This window comes from Pteropus medius, unplaced genomic scaffold (assembly GCF_902729225.1).
Source record: "Pteropus medius unplaced genomic scaffold, Ma_sr-lr_union100, whole genome shotgun sequence".
Lineage (NCBI taxonomy): Eukaryota > Metazoa > Chordata > Mammalia > Chiroptera > Pteropodidae > Pteropus > Pteropus medius.
Window position 1 is genome coordinate 17,734,664 of NW_024344240.1, and position 19,619 is coordinate 17,754,282.

Here is a 19,619-nt window from a genome sequence, read left to right on the forward strand (position 1 = left end):
AAAAAAAAAAAAAAAAGATTCCGATAGCAGATGGCTGGTTGTTGTGATGTTGCTGGATTTGGTTTTGACTTTAATAAATAATTAACTTTTTAACATTGGTTTTGACTTTAATAAATAATTAACTTTTTAACATTGGTTTTGATTTTAATAAATAATTAACTTTTTAATCATTCAAAAAGTTTACTTGTCCCAGTAATCAGAAAATTTCTAAACTAGTTCAGTACTCTCATCTCATAGGTAAAGAAACAGAAACCCAATGAAATTAAATGGCTTATCCAAGATGCCTCATAGCTAAACTAAACCGAGACCAAAGTGGTATGAGTTCTCACTCTAGAACTACCTGATCAATGTGCTATTTGTACATGTAAATCTGTGTATGTTTTTAAAAGATGTTAATTTACACTGTCTCTTGAACATACTGTGCTTATTGCTAGCTACTCGTTTTTGTTCATATCATTTGTTTTATGTAATACTCTACTCATTCATTTCCTTCTATTTCATTCTAACAGTCCTCTAAAGCATACTCGTTATTCCCTCTCCTCTATAATATTCATCACAGCCACTCCTGATAATGAAGACCCTCATCCTCCAAACTCCTTATGTTTAAGCTTCTGATGTATTACCCTGCAATTTAGATTTTTTTTTTTTTTTTTTTTTTTTTTTTGGTAAGCTCTGGATAAGCAGGGACAAATGACTGTTTTTCATCAGAGCTTTGATCTTCCTGCTTTGCACACAGGAGGTAGCTTTTTGATTAGTTTTAAAGTCATAGTCTTTCCTGCTGTCCCATGGTGAACAGTATAGGTTATGACTTCAAGACCTTTTCTTCTATGTTTTGATAAAATTATGTTTTCATCCTGCTTTCAGGAGAATTCTTATTTTTCCTCTGAAGTATTAAGATATAACTGGCTATAATAATCATAATTTTCTTTTTGATTCTTGGTTTTCCAGGAACATTTTAGAAATGAACGCTACTATCAAACATATCATCTCTAATATCTGCTCCTGAAAATCGCTCTCACTTTGTTATGTGTCTTTATATATTTGTAAGGAACCTTTTATCACTTATGTATCTTAAGAAGACTGACTTTTCTGTCCCACATGGTGACAGATCCAATGGTAACAGTTTCTTTGCACAACATATAATTTTCATATATTTCTCATGGGGAGGGGTTGATTATAAACCTTTGGAGGAAGAAACAGACCCTCAATTATGGATTAGTATTGTCAAAAACAAACAATCAGGCAAGCAAATAATTAATCCTGAATCTGATCAAGCCTCTAGATGTACCTCCCAATTTACAAGAAGTAGACAGGTCAAAAGACCATTCTAAAGTCCACTAAAGAAAATAATTCAACAAAATCCCAATTTATTCAACAAATAATTTGAATGGGAAAATAAAGAAATGTTGGTGAAACTAGTTTAAAAGAGACATTGGAGTTATTTAAATGATTGCACTGTATGTATTTCATTGGATACCAATTCATACAAAAATAAAATGAAACATTTATAATATTTATAAGATGATTGGAAATGTATGCATCGAATGAATATTGGATGATATTAAGAAATTCTTTTTAATTTTAGGTGTGATTTTATTATTATGATCGTATTATTTACAAGTTTTAATCCTTTAGAGAAATATACTGATATATTATTGGATAAAGTGATATGATGTCTGGAATTTGCTTCAAAATTATACCAAAGGGGGAAAGTAAATGGGATGTATAGGAAACTACTGGCGTTAGTTGGTACTTGCTAAAGTTTGGTGATGGGTACACACCTATCTCTTATCTTACTTTGTAGGTTTTGTATATTTTTAAATGTTTCTATGACATATTTTTATAAGATTGCTATTTGAAATTTAATTTTGGTCCATATTTTGAGCCTTAAGATCAGTGGGCAAATGTGTAAACTCTCTACACCTCAATGTTCCTGCATCCTTCACAGAATTTTTGTGAGAACTCGATAAGCTATTTTATAAAATAATCTCCTACCAGGGTACATAACAGGGTCCCAATTATTAGTATCTATAATTATTATCAATAAGGAGATGAGAGGTCACAACTCTAATTATCTTGCTGATATATTGGTCTGTAAGTCTGTGACAAGAAATTGTTCTTTTTTTCTCTTTTTTTTCTTTTTTCTGCACAATACAATTATAATGCATATTATCCTGGAAGCTGAAATCTCTGATGCAGGTATATTACACAGTTTTTTCACCTAGAGGTCTTAATACTGAGTGGGGTTTTTGTCAGTCATTTTGTGGTCTTCTTGGATTCATCATTCCTCCCATGAAGTTCAGGGCCTTTGCAGAGCTTGCCTACCAAGCTCTACCTTTGGACCTCTCAGTTTAGTAAATACATGTTCTCAACAAATAATTAGAGCCCCTAAAAACTGTTCACGGTCAATTAAACCCTGTTTTAATGGTAGTAAATCTGATACTCTTTTGCAAATTTATAAGATATAACTCTTTGTTTATGGTAGGCTATTCTTTTATTTTCTTTCTCTCTCTTTTTTTTGGGGGGGGAATCAATAAATATATATAAATCTAAGTGAGTGTATAGATAATTACATTTTTCAAAAATAATATTAATCATATCTCTTACTCATATGTTCTTATGCAATACAAACTTGTCCAAATCCATCAAAAAATGGAGTAAAAATCTCCTCTCTTTGAATCTGGCATGGCCTCAAAATGCCTCTATGAACTAATGAATATAGAAGAAGTGACACAGCATGACTTTTGAGGTGAGGTCAAAGAAAGTTGTACAACTGCTACCCAATTCTTCTGGGACATTGCTCTAGGAGCATCCACAGGCCATGTAAGAAAGAAGTCTGTCTATACTGAGATCACCATGCTAGAGAGGCCTCCTGAGGCACTCCAGGTGACAGAGCAGCAGAGCTCTCAGGCTACAGCAGCACCAACTGCCACTCATAAGAGTGAGTTGTCTTTCTTGAGTGTCTATTCTAGGCTAACCTTTCCATGGCCATAGCTGTAGCCAACACCTGACTGCAAATGCAAGAGAGCCTCCAAGTGATAACAGCCTTTCTGAGCCCTGCTCAAATTTCTTGTACCTTAAATCGTGAGCAAAGTAAAATTATATTTTTAAATTGCCAAATTTTGAGTTAGTATTTAATTCAACAGTAGTAAGAAGAATAGAGTGGTTTCTTAAATTTAATTATTTTTCAATAAGCATACTTTAATGATTCTAAATTTTTCATTAAAATGCAGTAATTTCTAAGGCTAGCCCAAATTATTTATTTGCTTTCCCAAATTCTGTAAACAGAACTTTATCTCCTTAAAGATAGAGTTGTTTATTAAAGTAAATAAAACTCTACTTAAGAGGTGAGCAGAAAATCACTTCCGAAATAAAGGGTAATATGAATTTTGCTTTTTTCCCCCCTAGTTGTCTCAGTGATGAATAGCATTGTTCAGCTAGCCAGTGTCAGCAATCTGGTAAACATTATGTTGGACAAAGACCAGGTTGTCCTAAAACATCATGCTTTTTATTTTTTTCCTGCCCTGTGGCAGGGGTCCAGACTCCAAGATTTATTCATATTGATTTCCAACAATATTTTTTGTAATTCTGTCTTCAATTTAATAATTAGGATAATGTTGACACATTTCAGTTTTGGGCATGTGACCAAAACAATATTTAGAAGTCCAAGTTCCATCATAAAACCTGATCTGTTTTCCTCTTTTCCTCTTAAAAATGGCAATTTGACTATAATGATAGTTGGATCACATTTGAAAATCAGAAGCTTCCTCCTTTAATAAGATTGCCTTTCCAAATAAACTCAAGGAAGGCTTAAGCTTTTTGGTTCTCTGGTCATCCTCAAAGAGAATAGGAAAAGGTGAACCGCAGTTCCATGACATCTAATTCTTGGTTAGACATATTCTCTCCTGTTTGCAGCTTGGTATATTCAAGAATGCTATAGAATTCTGTGCTCATCCATGCACTAAGCCATGCATATGTTCATTTATTCATTTATCAAGAGTTTATTTATGTTTGAAAGCTAATTAAGTGTAAGGCATTTTGTTGCATAGATGATCTACAAAGATAAATTATTGCCATCCTTCCCTTTTGGTAGAGAAATTGAGTGTTTAAATAGGTAATTAAAAATATTGAATAATTATTATATATCATTAATCGTCATAGAATAATAAAGGTAAATGTAGATTACAGTGAAAACACAGAAGTTGACGAGCACAGAAGTTGCCTCAAAGCAATCTGCAGTTAAAAATTAATTGAAACTTGAGCATTATGATGTACGTGCTACAGGGCTTCCTCCTTTTATTAAGGCTGGATTGCAAACTGGTTTAATTCTCCTTTATCCTTATATTCAAGGGAATATATAATCTTCTTGCTACTCTTTTTGAAGGAGAAAAGTTAAGATTAAAGGGCCTTCTGCATTTCTTCTTTTTACTCAGGGAAATGAGATTCTGGCTAACCTATCCCCATCCTGTCGTCTGAAGCCAGGGATGATCTTACAAAGGAGAATGTATCACAGCTGTCACAGCTGCAGTCTAACCAAATGCCTTGATCCCACACAGCTGCCTCACTCTCCCTCCTGAGACTGAGAAGGAACCCAGGGATGTGTCAGTTTTCAGTCAGGTCAAGGAGACTGAAGCTTCCTTTGGCCTTCTTTGACGCCTTTCTTTCTCCTGCCCACGTTTAACTCTTTGAGTCAAGAGCCTTGGTTACCTGGGTCACTCTTGAGCATTATTCTTGCTTCATCTGAAGATCTGTGGTACTCCACCCTTACCCAATACTAACTTAGGTGACCCATTGAGAATGCTCTGTGCGTAGTGTCATACCGCATCTTGTAGGTGCTCTTTTGATGTATCTAAACTCCTAGTTAGGGTCACCCCACATCCCTGCTACCACACATAAACCATGAAAGTAACTGAGCTTCCAGAATTTTTTCTGCCCCTCTACAAAATATCCTTACTTTATTCTTCTGGGTTGATTTCATGGGAAAAGTCTAACAGTTTATTTAGCTGATATATAAGATTTGCTTCTAGAAAACCAGTTTCCCCAGACAAGAGAAAAGCTGTGTCATAGTACGTCCCAAGTGGTGACTACTACCACAATTTACACCAGTTGAAGCAAAATGATAAAAAAAGAGGAAAACTAACTTTATGAATTTTAGAGAGTTGTACATTTTTTACCTGACTTTTTATTTAAAATTAAAATATCTTTTGCAATATGAGGTACATTTTAGGACCTAGTAGTTATTTACAATGCTATTACATGGCAAAACAAAACATTCCATCTCCTGGCATCATTTCTACAGTATGTGGATGCAATCACTTATGATTGTAAAATAACAGTGATTCATTGTTCTCCATTCCAAACCCATTTTCCCCCACAAAGAAATGGTGTTTGGAGAACACAGAATTGCTTAGTAATTATACAGTTTTCTAACTTTGGTCTATTTACATCTGAAGGCAATGTGGCCATATTTAGGGCATAAGGGAAAGAAGACACTATTTTGTCTCCAGCTAGATAAGTCATATACTTATTGGAGATTCTCAATTTTAAATAAAAATAAATATATATATATATATCAGAAATATCTTCTTGTTATTAGACAACTATGTCTGAAATGGTAAACTGAATGTAACGGTTACTATAATAAAACATTTTTTAAATGTTTTCAAAATATAGAGGATATATTCCCATTTATCAAATGAGGAAATGAATTTTGAAAGTTTCAAAGTTACAGGTAATAAATGGTAAATCAGGGCTTGAGTTTGAGGTGTTAAAGGGCATAACCCAAGTTCTTTCCATTATAAAATAACTTCAAAAGGTATTTTCAATTCTTTTGAAACTTGTTTATAAGAAATGTATCAATAACTATTACTTTAATTTGGATAAATAGTTAAAACACAATGCTTGTGCTTATTGTATCTGTCAGGGCTGATCTTCCTTTTAGCGATAAGATGAAAGTCAGTACCTAGTAATGCTATTTGGTAACTCTTGATCCAAAGATGAATGGCTGATCCAAAGAGCACACAAGTAAAGGGAACCGCCTTCCTTCAAGACGCAAAGAACATAAAACAGAGCATCCAGTCACAGAATCCATATGAGGACATTTTTAAAAGATCTGACAAATATGAATTGCATTGTGAGCTTATTATTTTAAGGTAACACACAGATTTCTGAATTTGTTATTCTTACATTTATTTTTATGCTGTTATTTTTTGTAAATACTACAATTAGGAGAACAGATAAAGAAAGAAGAAATGAGCCTTATAAAATTCTGGTTCAAATTACAAGCTAAATTGCAACGATTTTAGTTAAACCAGTTTGGCCAACACCTATGGAGAATTCATTATTTCCTAGGACAGGTTAAGAAATGTTTGCTTTCTCAATCCATTATTCTCCAGAAAAATACAATGTAATACTGTTTTGCTAAGCTTGAACTAGGAACTAAAACAGTGTATCTTCCTGAAAGTCTCAAGTTTTCCTATGGAGTCATTACTCTCTTCTAGTTTCACAGTTTTTACTTAGCTTTGAAAGAACTGTTTAGAAATTTGATGTTTCACTTTGTCAAAAGTCTTAGTGGCAAAAATAGTAAAATATTTTAATAAAATGTTTGTTTATATTAAACATTGTTTAGATAATATGGTAACAAGGATTGTGTCCTTTAACACTGTAGTTTCTCTCTGCTAATTAGAAGCTTTTTCTGGGATAATCCTTGAGAAAACATTAGTCTTTGATACAAATAAGCATTCACATTTTTTATTTCAAAGTGCACTGCATTTTTTTCTTTATTATAATAATGCAAGCTTCATGTTCAGATCACTAGATAACATAAAGTTACAAATAAAATAAACTGCATTGCCTTTACTATAAATAAGGTTGTCCATTTCTCTTTCCTTGCTTTTTTTCTAATTTTCTTTCATCTTTTACTCCATATAATCATCATATAGAAAAAATACTTTGAGCCTCTACTATAAGTCAGCTACTCACACATATAACAGGATATCTAAGACTGATTGTGATTTTTCTGCAGATAAAGATATCAAGGTTCTGAACATCTTGCCCAAATCATAAAGTGAGCAGGTGTGTATTAGGTAGTAGTTGAAAATGTGAATAGAGTGTTTTCTTTAAACAGAAGTGGATTGCTCTTCTTTTTAAGCAATGTATTTTCTGTTTTAGAAACATCTGACCAGAATTTCTGACAGTGTATTTAAATATATATCTGTGATTTCATAAAGACTTGACAGTAACTTGGATGAGCCCATTGCTCACTGTTACTTAGTTATCTTGGTTAAATATGGGTTTCCAAAACAAATCATTATTACAACTTTAACTACTTCTTTTTTATATGAGTTGGTAAGCCTATGTGTAATAAAGGAATGATGTACACTCTGGGCTCTTAGAAATAAACAGAAAACATTCTCATCTAAAAACAACGTAAAACAAAACAATAACAACAACAAAACTATCATGAGACACCCAAGTCCATGAACTTGATATTTCTTTCCTAGCACTATACTCTTCTGTTTAGTTTTGATCAATAGGCTTAGGACTTTTTTATGAATAGACAATTGAAAAACTGTCCAGTGCTTTTATTAAAATCAAGCTTTATGGACCATATATCATGCAAAAAACTAAAACTATATTTATGGAAAAATAAAACTTCAGTGAAGTGACTAGATAAATCTTCCTTCCTTAAAAATATCAACACTTTATTGTTGATAGTATGTGGTGAGAGTAATCATGAATTCTTTTAATCTCGTTTAGAGGCAAAGTGACATTGAATTTGTATCATATTTCTTGGGGACTCAGACATTTTAGTAACTTCAAAAAAGTTTAACACTAGTATATCCATCAAATAACCATTCCTTTGTTCAGATATTTTGAAGCCCATTGTTTTTCTGCCTAAACCAAATATTCAGGGAATCTCTAAACACTTATAAAGTTTTTGTTGAATTTGGTAGCAATCTAATCTTCCCTGTAACAAATATAGAATTCAAGAAAAGAATAATCGCCACTAGTAGAATATTAGACTCACAAGAACAGGAACCATATCCATCTTTTTCATTCCTTTCTCCCCAGGGCCTAGAACAGATCTGACACTTTGTAGGCCCTCAGTATATTTGTTGAATGAATGAATGAATCCATCAGAATAATCATTTTACAGCGTTTCTATACACTTCTGTGAGTTTCAAAAGGCTACGTTAATATATATCAGTATTATTTGTTTTTCAGTTGTTACTTAACATGTTTTATGTTTTCCTGATTCCCTGTATGTAGCTTGTTTCAACTGTAGAAGTTAGCAGCAATTTTTTCCTGCAAACTCCTGCTAGAAAGCTGTTTTGAATAAATATAGGACTTCTAAAAAAATTGCCCTACTGTGCTACGGGGTTTCTTCCTCAAGGAACTGCACCATGGTAGAATCATTTTGTAAGGATTTATTTATTTTTCTTTTTTCTTTCCAATAAGAAAATACACTTAGAAAAGAAGAACATGAATCAGCTGTCACGTAAACTAAATCTGTTCTCTTTTGGTCCATCTGCTGGGACTTAAAACTTTCTGGAGATTTATCTCCTGAGTGTATTACTCTTAGAATTCCCAGGCTAAATTATTCTTGAAAGATGATAAATCAAACTGTATTTACAGTGTTAAGCTAAAGATATATGCTCTATGATTATACTGAATATTTATACCATACCTTAGTTATAAAGATTTACTCTGAAACTTTCTAAATAATATAAAGAGCTAGATTACAAAATAACAGCAGTAAAGGCAAAACTAAGACCAGGAGATTAAGGGAGTATTTTGATACTTGAAAGATTAATTTTTTGTTCTCAAAATTTACTTGCTTTGCTTCTGATAACTCTTCATATTTTACAACTTAGTAAGGTTCAAACTCTGTTATCCGGGCAAGCTAAGATTAGAGAGATTGCCCAGGTTTTTTTAATATCTAAGATTTCATGAAAACAAATCATCAAATTAAAATAAACCATCACTCTGGAATCACAGAAGACATTGATTTGTTCAAAATTTTATTTTATAGAAGTGGAACCATGATGCTTAAAAAGATTAAAAATAAAAGTGACGTTTCCAAGATTGCAAAGTGATGGAGCCATGACTTTAAAAAGAAAGAAAAACATCTCCTAATCTCAAAGCTACTTCCTTCTATCCTACTTTGCTTCCTTTACTTCTCATTAGGTGGCACTGTGTCTCATGTTTGGAATTGCTGAAACCCAAACTGAGAATGCTAAACTTTTAAGGAAGCCATTCCCAGGAATAAAACAAACAAGGTAGATAAAGAGAGCCTGCACCCCACTCACCCAAATCAGAACACTGAACCACTCGAAGATGGCATTGGCAGCGGAAGGGACACACTGGTCCCACAGGCTCTACGTCTTCCGGGCCTATCCCAGAAGCCTCATCTTCTAGCAGAAAGTCAAATAAGCCTCTCTGTTGAAACGGTCCAGCCCAGGAAACTTGAGCAAGCAAGAGGAAGATGATAGTTGCTTTCATGATTTATTTCATGTATTTTCACAACTAAGGAACCTAGGAAACAAACAAAAGGTTTAGAAGAGTACCATCGCCTAGTTTATAATACCTCCATATTAGAGAGAACATAGGTAAAAGTAAAAAATAATAAAATAATAATATTTTGCTTATTGTCAGGAAGCAGAGCATTAGAATTGTATTTAAAAGATGAAGAAGTATATTATAGACTAATTTGCATAGCTATTTGCTTATGAAGAAAATTTGAATGTTATTTAAATCTACTTGTTTTGAATTCTGGATATGAATTAAGACAACATACTATATATTCACATTATTTGCAAAATTGTTATGGATAAATCATGTTGAAATTTTCGATGCTCACTCAACACAAGCCATGTCACAGTCAAATAAAGTTTTGTTTATATGCATGATAGATCTCTAATTCCTGCTTCAGAAATATCTCTGAAGCCAATCTCGTTCCTCTATCCTACTGCATTTATCTTGGTCTAGGCCCTTCTCTTCACTCCTGTAAGTATAGTAAGAGTTTCCAACTTGTCTGTGACTTGAATATTTCCACTGTTCCAGGCCATCTTCCACTCTGCTGCCTGTCATCTTCTAAAAATTAAATTTAGTTTTATTAATCTTCTACTGCAAGCCCTTGACTTCCCATGGCTTGTCAATAAGGTCCACATCCCCTGGGGTATGTGTAAGACCATTCATAACTTGGTACCAACTAATATTCTAGCCACCTTCCTCTCCATTTTCTCTCCACTCCTAGTCCCCAACTTAACCCTGACATTCAAAGCTAATTGCCATTTAAAATACCTACCTTGTGAGAATGTAGTAAAGATTAAATGAGATAAAGAGCTTCCCCTGTGTATTCCCTGGCTCATCCAGGCAGGATGCTGCTTTCTCCCTCTTCTGTGTTCTCAAAGCACGTTGCTCTTACCTCTTTTAAAGAACTTATCACATTATATTGTAATTTGTTTTGCATGCTTGGTCTGCCCCCCCAACCCCCACTAGAAGATGTACTCCTTCAGGGCGTGTCTTATTATTCTTTGTTTTGTACCCAGGGTTGCACAATATTTTGCACATAAATGACTCAATTGACCATCAATTTATTAACATAACTTATTCAATTTTTTTCTAAGAAATCAGTCAGTGTGATTTTTAAACACAAAATTATCTTTTTCTTCAATATCACAGTTCTAGCATAAAAAAGATACTGAAAATCTCAACTTGGTATAAGAAAGATTCACTTTTAAAAATAATTCTATTGGATACTTTCTCAAACCGATCATTTTTAATAAACCAAAAAACACATATGCAATACCCTAACTGATTCTTATATGACTTATATATTATTTAGTTTTATCTATAGAGTTATTTTGTAAACAAACAAAAAAGTACAGTTTTGACAAAGCCATACAATATTTATCCTTTCATTCAACAAGCACTTAAAGATATAAACATCTGTGTTGTTGAGTTGTTTCCTCTCTAGTGGATCTAGACAAAAACCCCATTCTTAAAACATATGCAGATATTATTATTTTTAGTCTCATCATCTCTACTTTGAATTGTACACCTATAAGAATCCAAATTAAAGCTGAGCATTCATAACTAGAATTAAAGAACTATTTAGAGTTATTATCCAACTATAGCATATGCAAAAAAAACCAAACAAACAAACAAAAACTTTGAATACCCTAACCCTATGGTATCTTCTGGAAATTTTTGTCTAGATCCACTAGAGAGGAAACAAATATTTTTTCAGTTTCTTATACTTCTGTTCTTAGTTTATAGTTATTACTGAAGTATGTCGAAGGCAGCTCATACAATATGGGTCTGTGGCTTTTGATTTAAAATTACTATGAAGATTATTATTCACGCTGCTCCTTTAAGTTCAGTATCAGGTTTTCCCTGGGAACCCATTCCCACCCAGTTACTATATTGCTTTTTAACGGAGACCCTATTGTTTTGGCAGTGTTCCCTTGGATTGTATCTAAGGGAGGGGTTTTCTGTCTGTTTCATATTAAAATGCAAAGTTTATGGTTTACCGCAAGTTTGCTAGCCTTGCATATTTAATGTCTCACAATTTTGGAAGAAAAATGAAGCAAAGTAATTGCAGATTTATTAAATAGCAACTAGAATTAATGCAGATGTCACTTCTTGATCTTTTTTCTAGAGCAGAAAGTGCCTGGTTGTTTCACTAATCCGCAAAAGGAAATGTTGAGCATCAGCTCAAAAGACTATCATTTATATTTGTTTACTCTTATTAAAATAGTGCAAATTCTCTACACAAAATTATTTTTAGTTGAAGCTGAATGCAAACAGGCAGCTTAGAGCTGCTATTGCTTCTCTCTCTCTTTCTTTCTCTCTCTCTCTCCCTCTCTTTCTGTGTGTGTGTGTGTGTGTGTGTGTGTGTGTGTGCATTTTAACCCTGAATGTCCCAGGGAATAATAATAACATGTTTGGGAACTTTATAGAAATCCATCCATAAAATAACTTCTTTTAAATTAGTGTCATGATACCTGAAAACTCAGCATCTTAAAACAATGAATGTGGTCAGTAAATACTTATTTCTTTAGTAATTTCCTTCTCTTCTTAACAAATCAGAAAAATAACAAAAAAACAGCAGTTGCCCATGTAGAAACTAGGGATACTATTATTGAGATGACTGACTTTTTAAATTTCATTAAACTATATTGTGTTCTCAAAATAGATGACTCTTTCCTAAATGCAAATTGCTAAGAATGTCACTACTTCACTAAAGCTCAATGCCATAGTTTATAAGTTTTTCATCAAAAATAACAATCTCTGGTTTCTTAAACTACTTCAGCCCATTAAATTCACTATATCATTCAGATCAACATTCTTACGATGTCATTTATGCCTTAGAGTGACTTTAAAAGTCAAAATTTAACCCTCAGGAGATAAGTGAAGTTATAAATGCAGAGTAACGTTAAAATCCCCTAACACTAGGTGAATTAAAAACCTCAATAATAATATAAATGATTTAAAAATAAACAATAAAACCACATTTATCCATAAATAAGGGCAGCTATAGGAGGCATTTGGTTCTTTTTCTGGTCAAAACAGCAATTGCAAGAAAAAACCACAGGTATTTTCATTACCAGGAGGCCACTTAACTAGTGGTCATCATGTTACCCTGTTTTGAAATTAGAAAGAAAAATAACCTACACCTCATTTCACAGTGAATGTATCTTATAATAAAACTTCATTTGCATTGAAAATACTAACAGGGGCTCTTTACATAATAATCTGTAGCTGTCAGGTTATTTTAGTTAGGTCTTTAATAATCATCATAAATGTTTTCAATCCTTATTTTCATCTATCTTGTGACCATTTCTATTCTTTTCTGGATTGCAGAAATGTACATTAGACTTTTACAACCAGTGACCAGAGTTCACATCTCTGAGGTTTTAAAACTTCTTAAAATATCAAGAATTCAGGAGGGAAATAAATCCTTAAATATATAACACAAGTGCAAACACTATTCTAGTCTAGAATACTTTTCTATAAATACTTTCTAAAGAGCTAAACATTTCATTAGTACAAATACAAAATATATCAATACAGACAGTCATGTTGTTTGGTTATAGGTTTTTAATGAATACCTTTTTTTTATAAGAACAGAGAGAAAGAACTAAAACAATGCGTTTAACTATTATACCAAATATTTAACTTCTGTTTCCAACCAATAATTTTTCAAATGCTGTGTAAAGATTATTAAAAGTTTAGCACAATTATTTTTTTTCTTTTTCTCACCAAATAATGTCTATTTCTCTCAACTTGATCAAAGTTTTATTCGTCTGTAGCAGAGTTCAGGACAATTATTGAAAATCATACCTTTCAATCCGGGAATTTGCCACAGGAGCCCTCAAAGCTGAGATGTAATTACACTAAATATTCGGCCCAAGCAAAAGAGTTTGCAGGTGTGGAAAGGAGGAGGGGGGTAGGTGCTGCTCTGTGCCTGTCACTACGTTGAAAACCTCCTGCTTCTACTCCATAGCACAGTTAAAAAATAAGGTTTCCCTCAATGAACACTACCCGGCTGACACCCACATTAGATCATATGGTAATGATATGTCTCTTGTATTGTAGCCAGAAACTTTATCGGCCTCTTTTTCTCCCCATTTGCTTTATTCCTTCTACATCTGCTTAAGATTCTAAACTGCTTATGTAGTATAGTGGAGCAATTTGATTTGAAATTTGTTTTATTGTGTGGATTCATTTCCCTAAAATGGTGTAACTAAAGGCTTTGTTACCCCACCCCCAACCCTACTCCACTATCCTCCCTTTCTAGTCTTGTTTATAAGGAACATTTATTATACTTCTGAAAGGACAGTTTTTGTGCTTTCAGGATGTGTTAAGTTCGGCAAATGGAATGAAATGAATCTTGTAGTTATTTTCAATGTGGTCTGCGAAAATAAATGAGTAACCTTATGTGAAAATACTCATTTGGATTCTTACTTGCCTTGGGCTTTTTGTGCAAATTTAAGTACCACACCGTAGAGGTTTTCTATATATTTTGAATGTATTTCTAAAGTGTCTTGGATGAAAGCCATGATTTTACATAAAAAGCATGTCATTTATTACTTCTGTTACTCATAGTTTAAAATCTTTGTTGTTGTCTACCAGTTTTTTTTTTTTAATAAAACAAGTAGATATTAAAAGTTGGTCACAATTTAATTTAGCTTCTAAATGAAAACTTTTATTTTAATAGACTACTGTTTTATTTAATCCAGAACTTTGAAGAGGCCATAGAGTCTGTGGCTCTTTCCAAATTTCAGTAAATAAAAACAAGAAAGTGCAAGTACAAAGAAAGTTATTTATCTAGCTACTGGAAGGCTTTTGTCAGTTTTAGTAATTCCCTTGCTGGATGCTGTTAGATCTCTCTGTGTGTGTCTCTCTGTTTTGACTTATATCTTTATGCTCTGGCCCCCAGGCTGTTACCAGGTGGAAACTTGAAATCAACATCTGTGAAACATGAGAGATTACCCCTCCATCCTCCACCCTCCCTCCTTTCCTCCTCTAGCTATCTAAGTGTACAATTCTACAGTAAATACTCATTTGCCTTGATGAAATTGAATGAATTAAATTCTTGAGTGAGTAACAAAAGAGGGGGAAGGGTATTAACAAATTATATTTCACTTTATTTCCCAAGCTCTGACTCCCTAATGTTAACATGTTACCCCATTCCTCTTTTCCTTAACATTTAATAACCAGAAATCCAGTAATTCTGATAGTTTAGAAAGACAAGTATAATTTTCTCTGGACATTGGTGCACATGATCCCCTTACTTGGATTAACTAATTTAATTTCTTTTTCTGATATCTTCTTGTATGGCATATATCTCTTTTAGGACATGCAGTCATGTCTTCATATTATAGTTATTTATGTACATTTCTTAAACTAAGGGAAGTACACATCATCTTCATCTTTGTGGAGTCTCTGCACCCAGCACAATCATGGTATATAGTAAATTCTCAAAAACCACTGGAATAACTTCATAAAAACAGTGAGATCATTGGTTAATATAAGGTCCCTATAATGCCTGGTTTTACTCCTCCATCAAAAGCTCTAAGCATATCAACTCATCTTTCAGTAATAATTAGAGAGAGAGAGAATGAAAGAAGGAAGGAAGAAAGAAAAGAGAGGAATAAAGGTATTCAAAGTAAAAGTAGGACAGGAGGAGAAGACATGATATGTAGATCATCTTTTTTATATAGCAGAACAATTTTGGTTAAGGCTCACATCTGGGTCCTTTCCTCTGATAGTAAGCTGTGTGAACTCAGACAACTTACTTAACCCTTCTGAGTCTCGGTTTCCATATCTGTACAATAGATAAAAATAATTACCTAATTCATAATATTGGAGTGAAAATGAAATGAGGCAATATACATAAAGCATGCTAACTCAGAGCACAGCCCCGGTAAATTGAGCTCTTTTCAAATGAGCAAGAGAAATCATATTTATTACTTCCATTTTACAGACGAGAAAACTGAACTCCAATGATTTGCCCAAGCTCACAGACTGGTAAGAAGCACAATAGAAACTAATTAGGTGACAGATCTTCTGTCACCTAATTTAGTTTTCCATTACTGTACTGCATTTTAAGAAAGATCAAACTCCTAAGACATGGAAATTTAACTATCAAAATTCTTGGGTAACATATCTTTGCAGACTATTTTAAAAACTGTGACCAAGTTATAATTCTTTTCAAACTCTATATTTGTGCAGGAACGATGTTTCCAATTTTAAAATTTTGGTGAGAGTCTCACCTCCAAAACCCCAAGAATTTTACCTAACATCAGTTTATTTAAAATCTGTACCTTTAATTAGATGTTAAGTTACAAATATTGTCACATCCACTTTTAGATAGAAGAATCTAAGTCACAACAGTTACACACAGTTAAGTCACGAAAAAAACATGAGGCTGTCATCAGAATCCAGATCTCTTTCAATCTAATGGAAATGGAACAATTTTGAAGCTAGAAGCAGTGCTTGTGCAGAGATTGCTGAAACTTATCCTAGTTTGGAATGTGTAGGAGTAGGGTTCACAGAAACCTTGGCTGCCTTATAGATATTTGAAATATTCAAATTCAGAACACATACCACATCTGCTGTTAAAACCACTTAAACTGTGATTTCTACTGACAGCCCACTACTTAACAGGGTAACTACATTCTGCATGCTGTCAAAGTTCATTTTAAGGCTAGTCACTCTTTCTCATTGACATCGAATACAAGTGATTTAAATTGTACCTGCATATTAAGAATGTGAAGAGTGCCAGAGCTTAGAAAAGTCTCCTTATGACACTCTTTTATTTTCTAAGAGGTCTAAAAGCAAGTGATTATCTTCACAAACCTGATGTGACTGGTTTATTCTTCGACTGACTTCAAAGTCAGGTCAAGGGCTGCAGTGAGTTGTCTGATTCTTTCTTTCGCTAATCTAGACAAATTTTCTCCTTTAGCCAAGAACGTAGGCTAAGGTGGAATTCAGAGCAGCCTTGAATGTAGGTTGGCTTGAAACAAAATGTGGTAGTAGAAAACCATTACGTTGGCCATCTTTTTTTCCTACATGACTTCACTCCCCTGACCCTCCCCTACTGTATTCAGTGTCCTTGTGCCTTGCATAAGTTACTTAACCTCTCTTTTCTTAGGTTTTTAATCTATAACGTGGGGGTAACCATAGTACTACCTACTTCACAGATTTGTGGTGAGGTTTTAAAAAGATTAATACGTGAAACATTTAGAGCTATGAGTGACAAATCTCAAACAATACATAAGTATTGTCGCTTCTGCTGCTGCCACTCTTGTGGAGGTTATTGTTAAAACCTCTCTTTGAACACGCCGGTTCAATAACCAGACCGTATCTCTTTCCCACCCCAAGATGTTTTCTGCCGAGCAATGCGAGAAATCACCTAAACAATGAATGATATAATTGGAAAAACAAAGAATTCGTAGTTAGATAAGTGTGAGTTTAAGCCTGTAGTTTGTACTTGTTCAATAACTGCCTGGCTTTCTTCATGCATAACATTTTACTGGGCTCCAAGTAACCCTGCTGAAATCTGTTTATAGACTTTAGAAGGATTCAGAGACTCCAAGGTGAAGAATCTTTTCTCTGGGTAATGAAGCAGAAATAGCAATAGAAACAAGGATAGGGTAAGTTATAAATTAAGAGTGGGAAAAGATATGGAAATATGTACTTCTCTTTAACCCAAGTACATATCCAATTCCTTAATTCTCTGACTCTTCTTGAATGTTCAGGAGCATCTCTTTTGTTAATTATAGTCAGGAAATTTATTATTCTTTCTATAATATTGACTAATCAGTTTGTACTGGGAAACAAGCCAACATTTATTGAATATCTAGTAGTGTGTGCAAGGCATATACCTTTCTGTTAAATATAAGATAATTTCCAGTAACCTAACAATCAATCGATCAATCAATCGATCAATCAATCAATCAGCAAATATTGACTGAGGAATCACTCTGGGAGGAAAAGTTAATACTAAGTCCTGTGGAAGAGACCCAGAAACAAAAAGTATAAAGTGAAAGGCATGACCTCAAAGGACTTAAACAGTAGTAAAGACATAGGGTATAAGCAGTATATGTAGACATTTTAGAGTTATTCCAGAAAGCTTATAGTGCACTATATAATTATAATTCCTGGTCAAAGTAAAGTACAATGTAATTAAAAATACTTATCTTAGCAAATTGGAGAAGGGATGGAAGAGAGATTACACAGGGTAGTTAGGTAAGTGTTAACTGAGAACAAGGTACAATTTGAGCTGAATCCTGAGGGATAAAAAAAATGTGAAAGAAGAAAGACAGCTTTTTAGGCAGTGAAACAACTCTATCAAAACCTTGGCAACGGGAAAGCAAGGGACAATAAATAAATCAATGCAGCTTAAGTGAACGCTTTCTTTCAAAGAAGCCGTGAGCTCTTTTATCATCCTTGATTATTCAACAACTGTCATGGTGTCTGACATGTTGAAGTCACACAATAAATGAAGTTCTATGTCTATGCTAATAACTAAAGAGTGATAAGGAAAGAAATGAGGGTAGTGTCTGACTCTGGAAGGACTTGAAAGTCTCCCATGGAGCACTTATTTATTCATTCATTTGTTCGGCGAATATCTATTTAATGATTAACATGTGCCAATTACTGTGCTAGTAGCTGGATGTTATCAAAAGTACTTGAATGAGGTAATACTTTGATAAAAGTTTTATTTTAGCAAATCAAATCCAGCAAATATATGTAAGATGATAAAACTAGAATCAATGAAACTAATTAGTAATTATCACTTTCACGTAGGTGTTTTAATATTTTAGTAACAAGAAGATGAGCATGGCAAAAATATGGCCACTGTTCAGGAAGCTGATGTGATATATTAAAGATAAATAATTGGAGGACCTATTCTGTGCCAGGCACTGTGGTGTGTTCTTTAAATGCATAATCTCAGCTAAGACTCAGGGTACTCTATCAGTATTAACTCTAAAAGCACAGAGTTAATTCTTGAAGAAGTCATGCACTCCACACTCTGTTCTCTTTACCACTTCAACCAGCTGCTTTTGTTGTGTAATCAGTGGCCAGGAAAGAATCGACTTTTTGCTTGCATTTTTATCTCCAAGGAGAACATTCTTTAAATGGAAAAGGGCAACAAACAAAAAATAATTAAGTTAACTAAAGCTCTTGATCTATGAAAAAACCCTAAGAAATTAACCACTTTCTGTGAGTTCATTTTTTAGGGTACTAAAATAATTTGTGGTCTTCATAGTGACTGTACTGTGAATAATTATGAAGAAATCATGCAATCTGAATTATGGAATAAAAAAAAGGAAAGAAAAATTAACACTGAATCTTTCCCTGTGAATTCTCACATGGGAAAAGACCTTGTGTTTAAATGAAGACTTGCCATACAGCGATGGAAAGAAGGTTGACATTTTACAGATGGGACCAGTTTTGGAGATGTACTTATTGGAAGTGAGAGAAAACTACAGAAGAGAGAGATAAAAGCCAGACACTACCTGGAAGACCACCTCCTGGCTGTGCTCCTGTCTGTTTACTTATTAGCTGGCTAGGACTACTGGAGATAAGGCCTGTTACTATAAACTTATCAAAGTAAACTCCTTTGGAAGCACTATTTCCTTCCTTTTCAAACAAAGAAAAACATCCAAAAAAAAAGTTGCGGCTAAGCACAATAGAGAGAATAATATGCAAAGTTCCTGAACTATAGAGAGCAAAGAAGATCCTGTATTTGTAATTTCTTCAACAAAGTTTGCTTCTCTTCACTAGCTTTTCAAAAAGGTAGCAGCACAGTGTGATAGCTGAGCTCACAGCCCCTGGAGCCAGACTGCTCAGGTTTGATTCTTGGCTCTGCCTTTAGTTAATTAGGTCTGTGACCTTAGGAAGTTTCCCTATTGATAGCACCTTATTACAGAGGAGGATAAAGTGAGTTTGTATTTGTAAAGGGTATAGAACCTGTCACATAAGATAAGCTATGTAAGTTCATGTCAAGTAACAAAATTTCAGAACGAACTGAGGATTTTAAGATGGTTTTCTTCTCATCTTGCCTTTAGTTCATACTCTAGCCTGAAAGTTATGTCCTG

At 33.7% G+C, this 19,619-nt stretch overlaps 1 protein-coding gene across 2 annotated transcripts in view; it reads right to left on the reverse strand.

The window, feature by feature from the left end:
- Positions 1–13,646, reverse strand: part of DCN (decorin) — a 37,167-nt gene extending 23,521 nt beyond the window's left edge. Inside the window, exons 1-2 of one of the 2 annotated variants that reach the window (XM_039869022.1) lie at positions 13,351–13,646; positions 9,312–9,537 (exon numbers count right to left, since the gene is read on the reverse strand). In XM_039869022.1, the coding sequence (XP_039724956.1) occupies positions 9,312–9,504 (193 nt within the window). In that variant the 5' untranslated portion in view covers positions 9,505–9,537; positions 13,351–13,646. Of the gene's footprint in view, positions 1–9,311; positions 9,538–10,309; positions 10,484–13,350 lie in introns of those variants that run through there. The other variant, XM_039869023.1, reaches the window with a different exon arrangement.
- Positions 13,647–19,619: the final 5,973 nt, after the last annotated feature.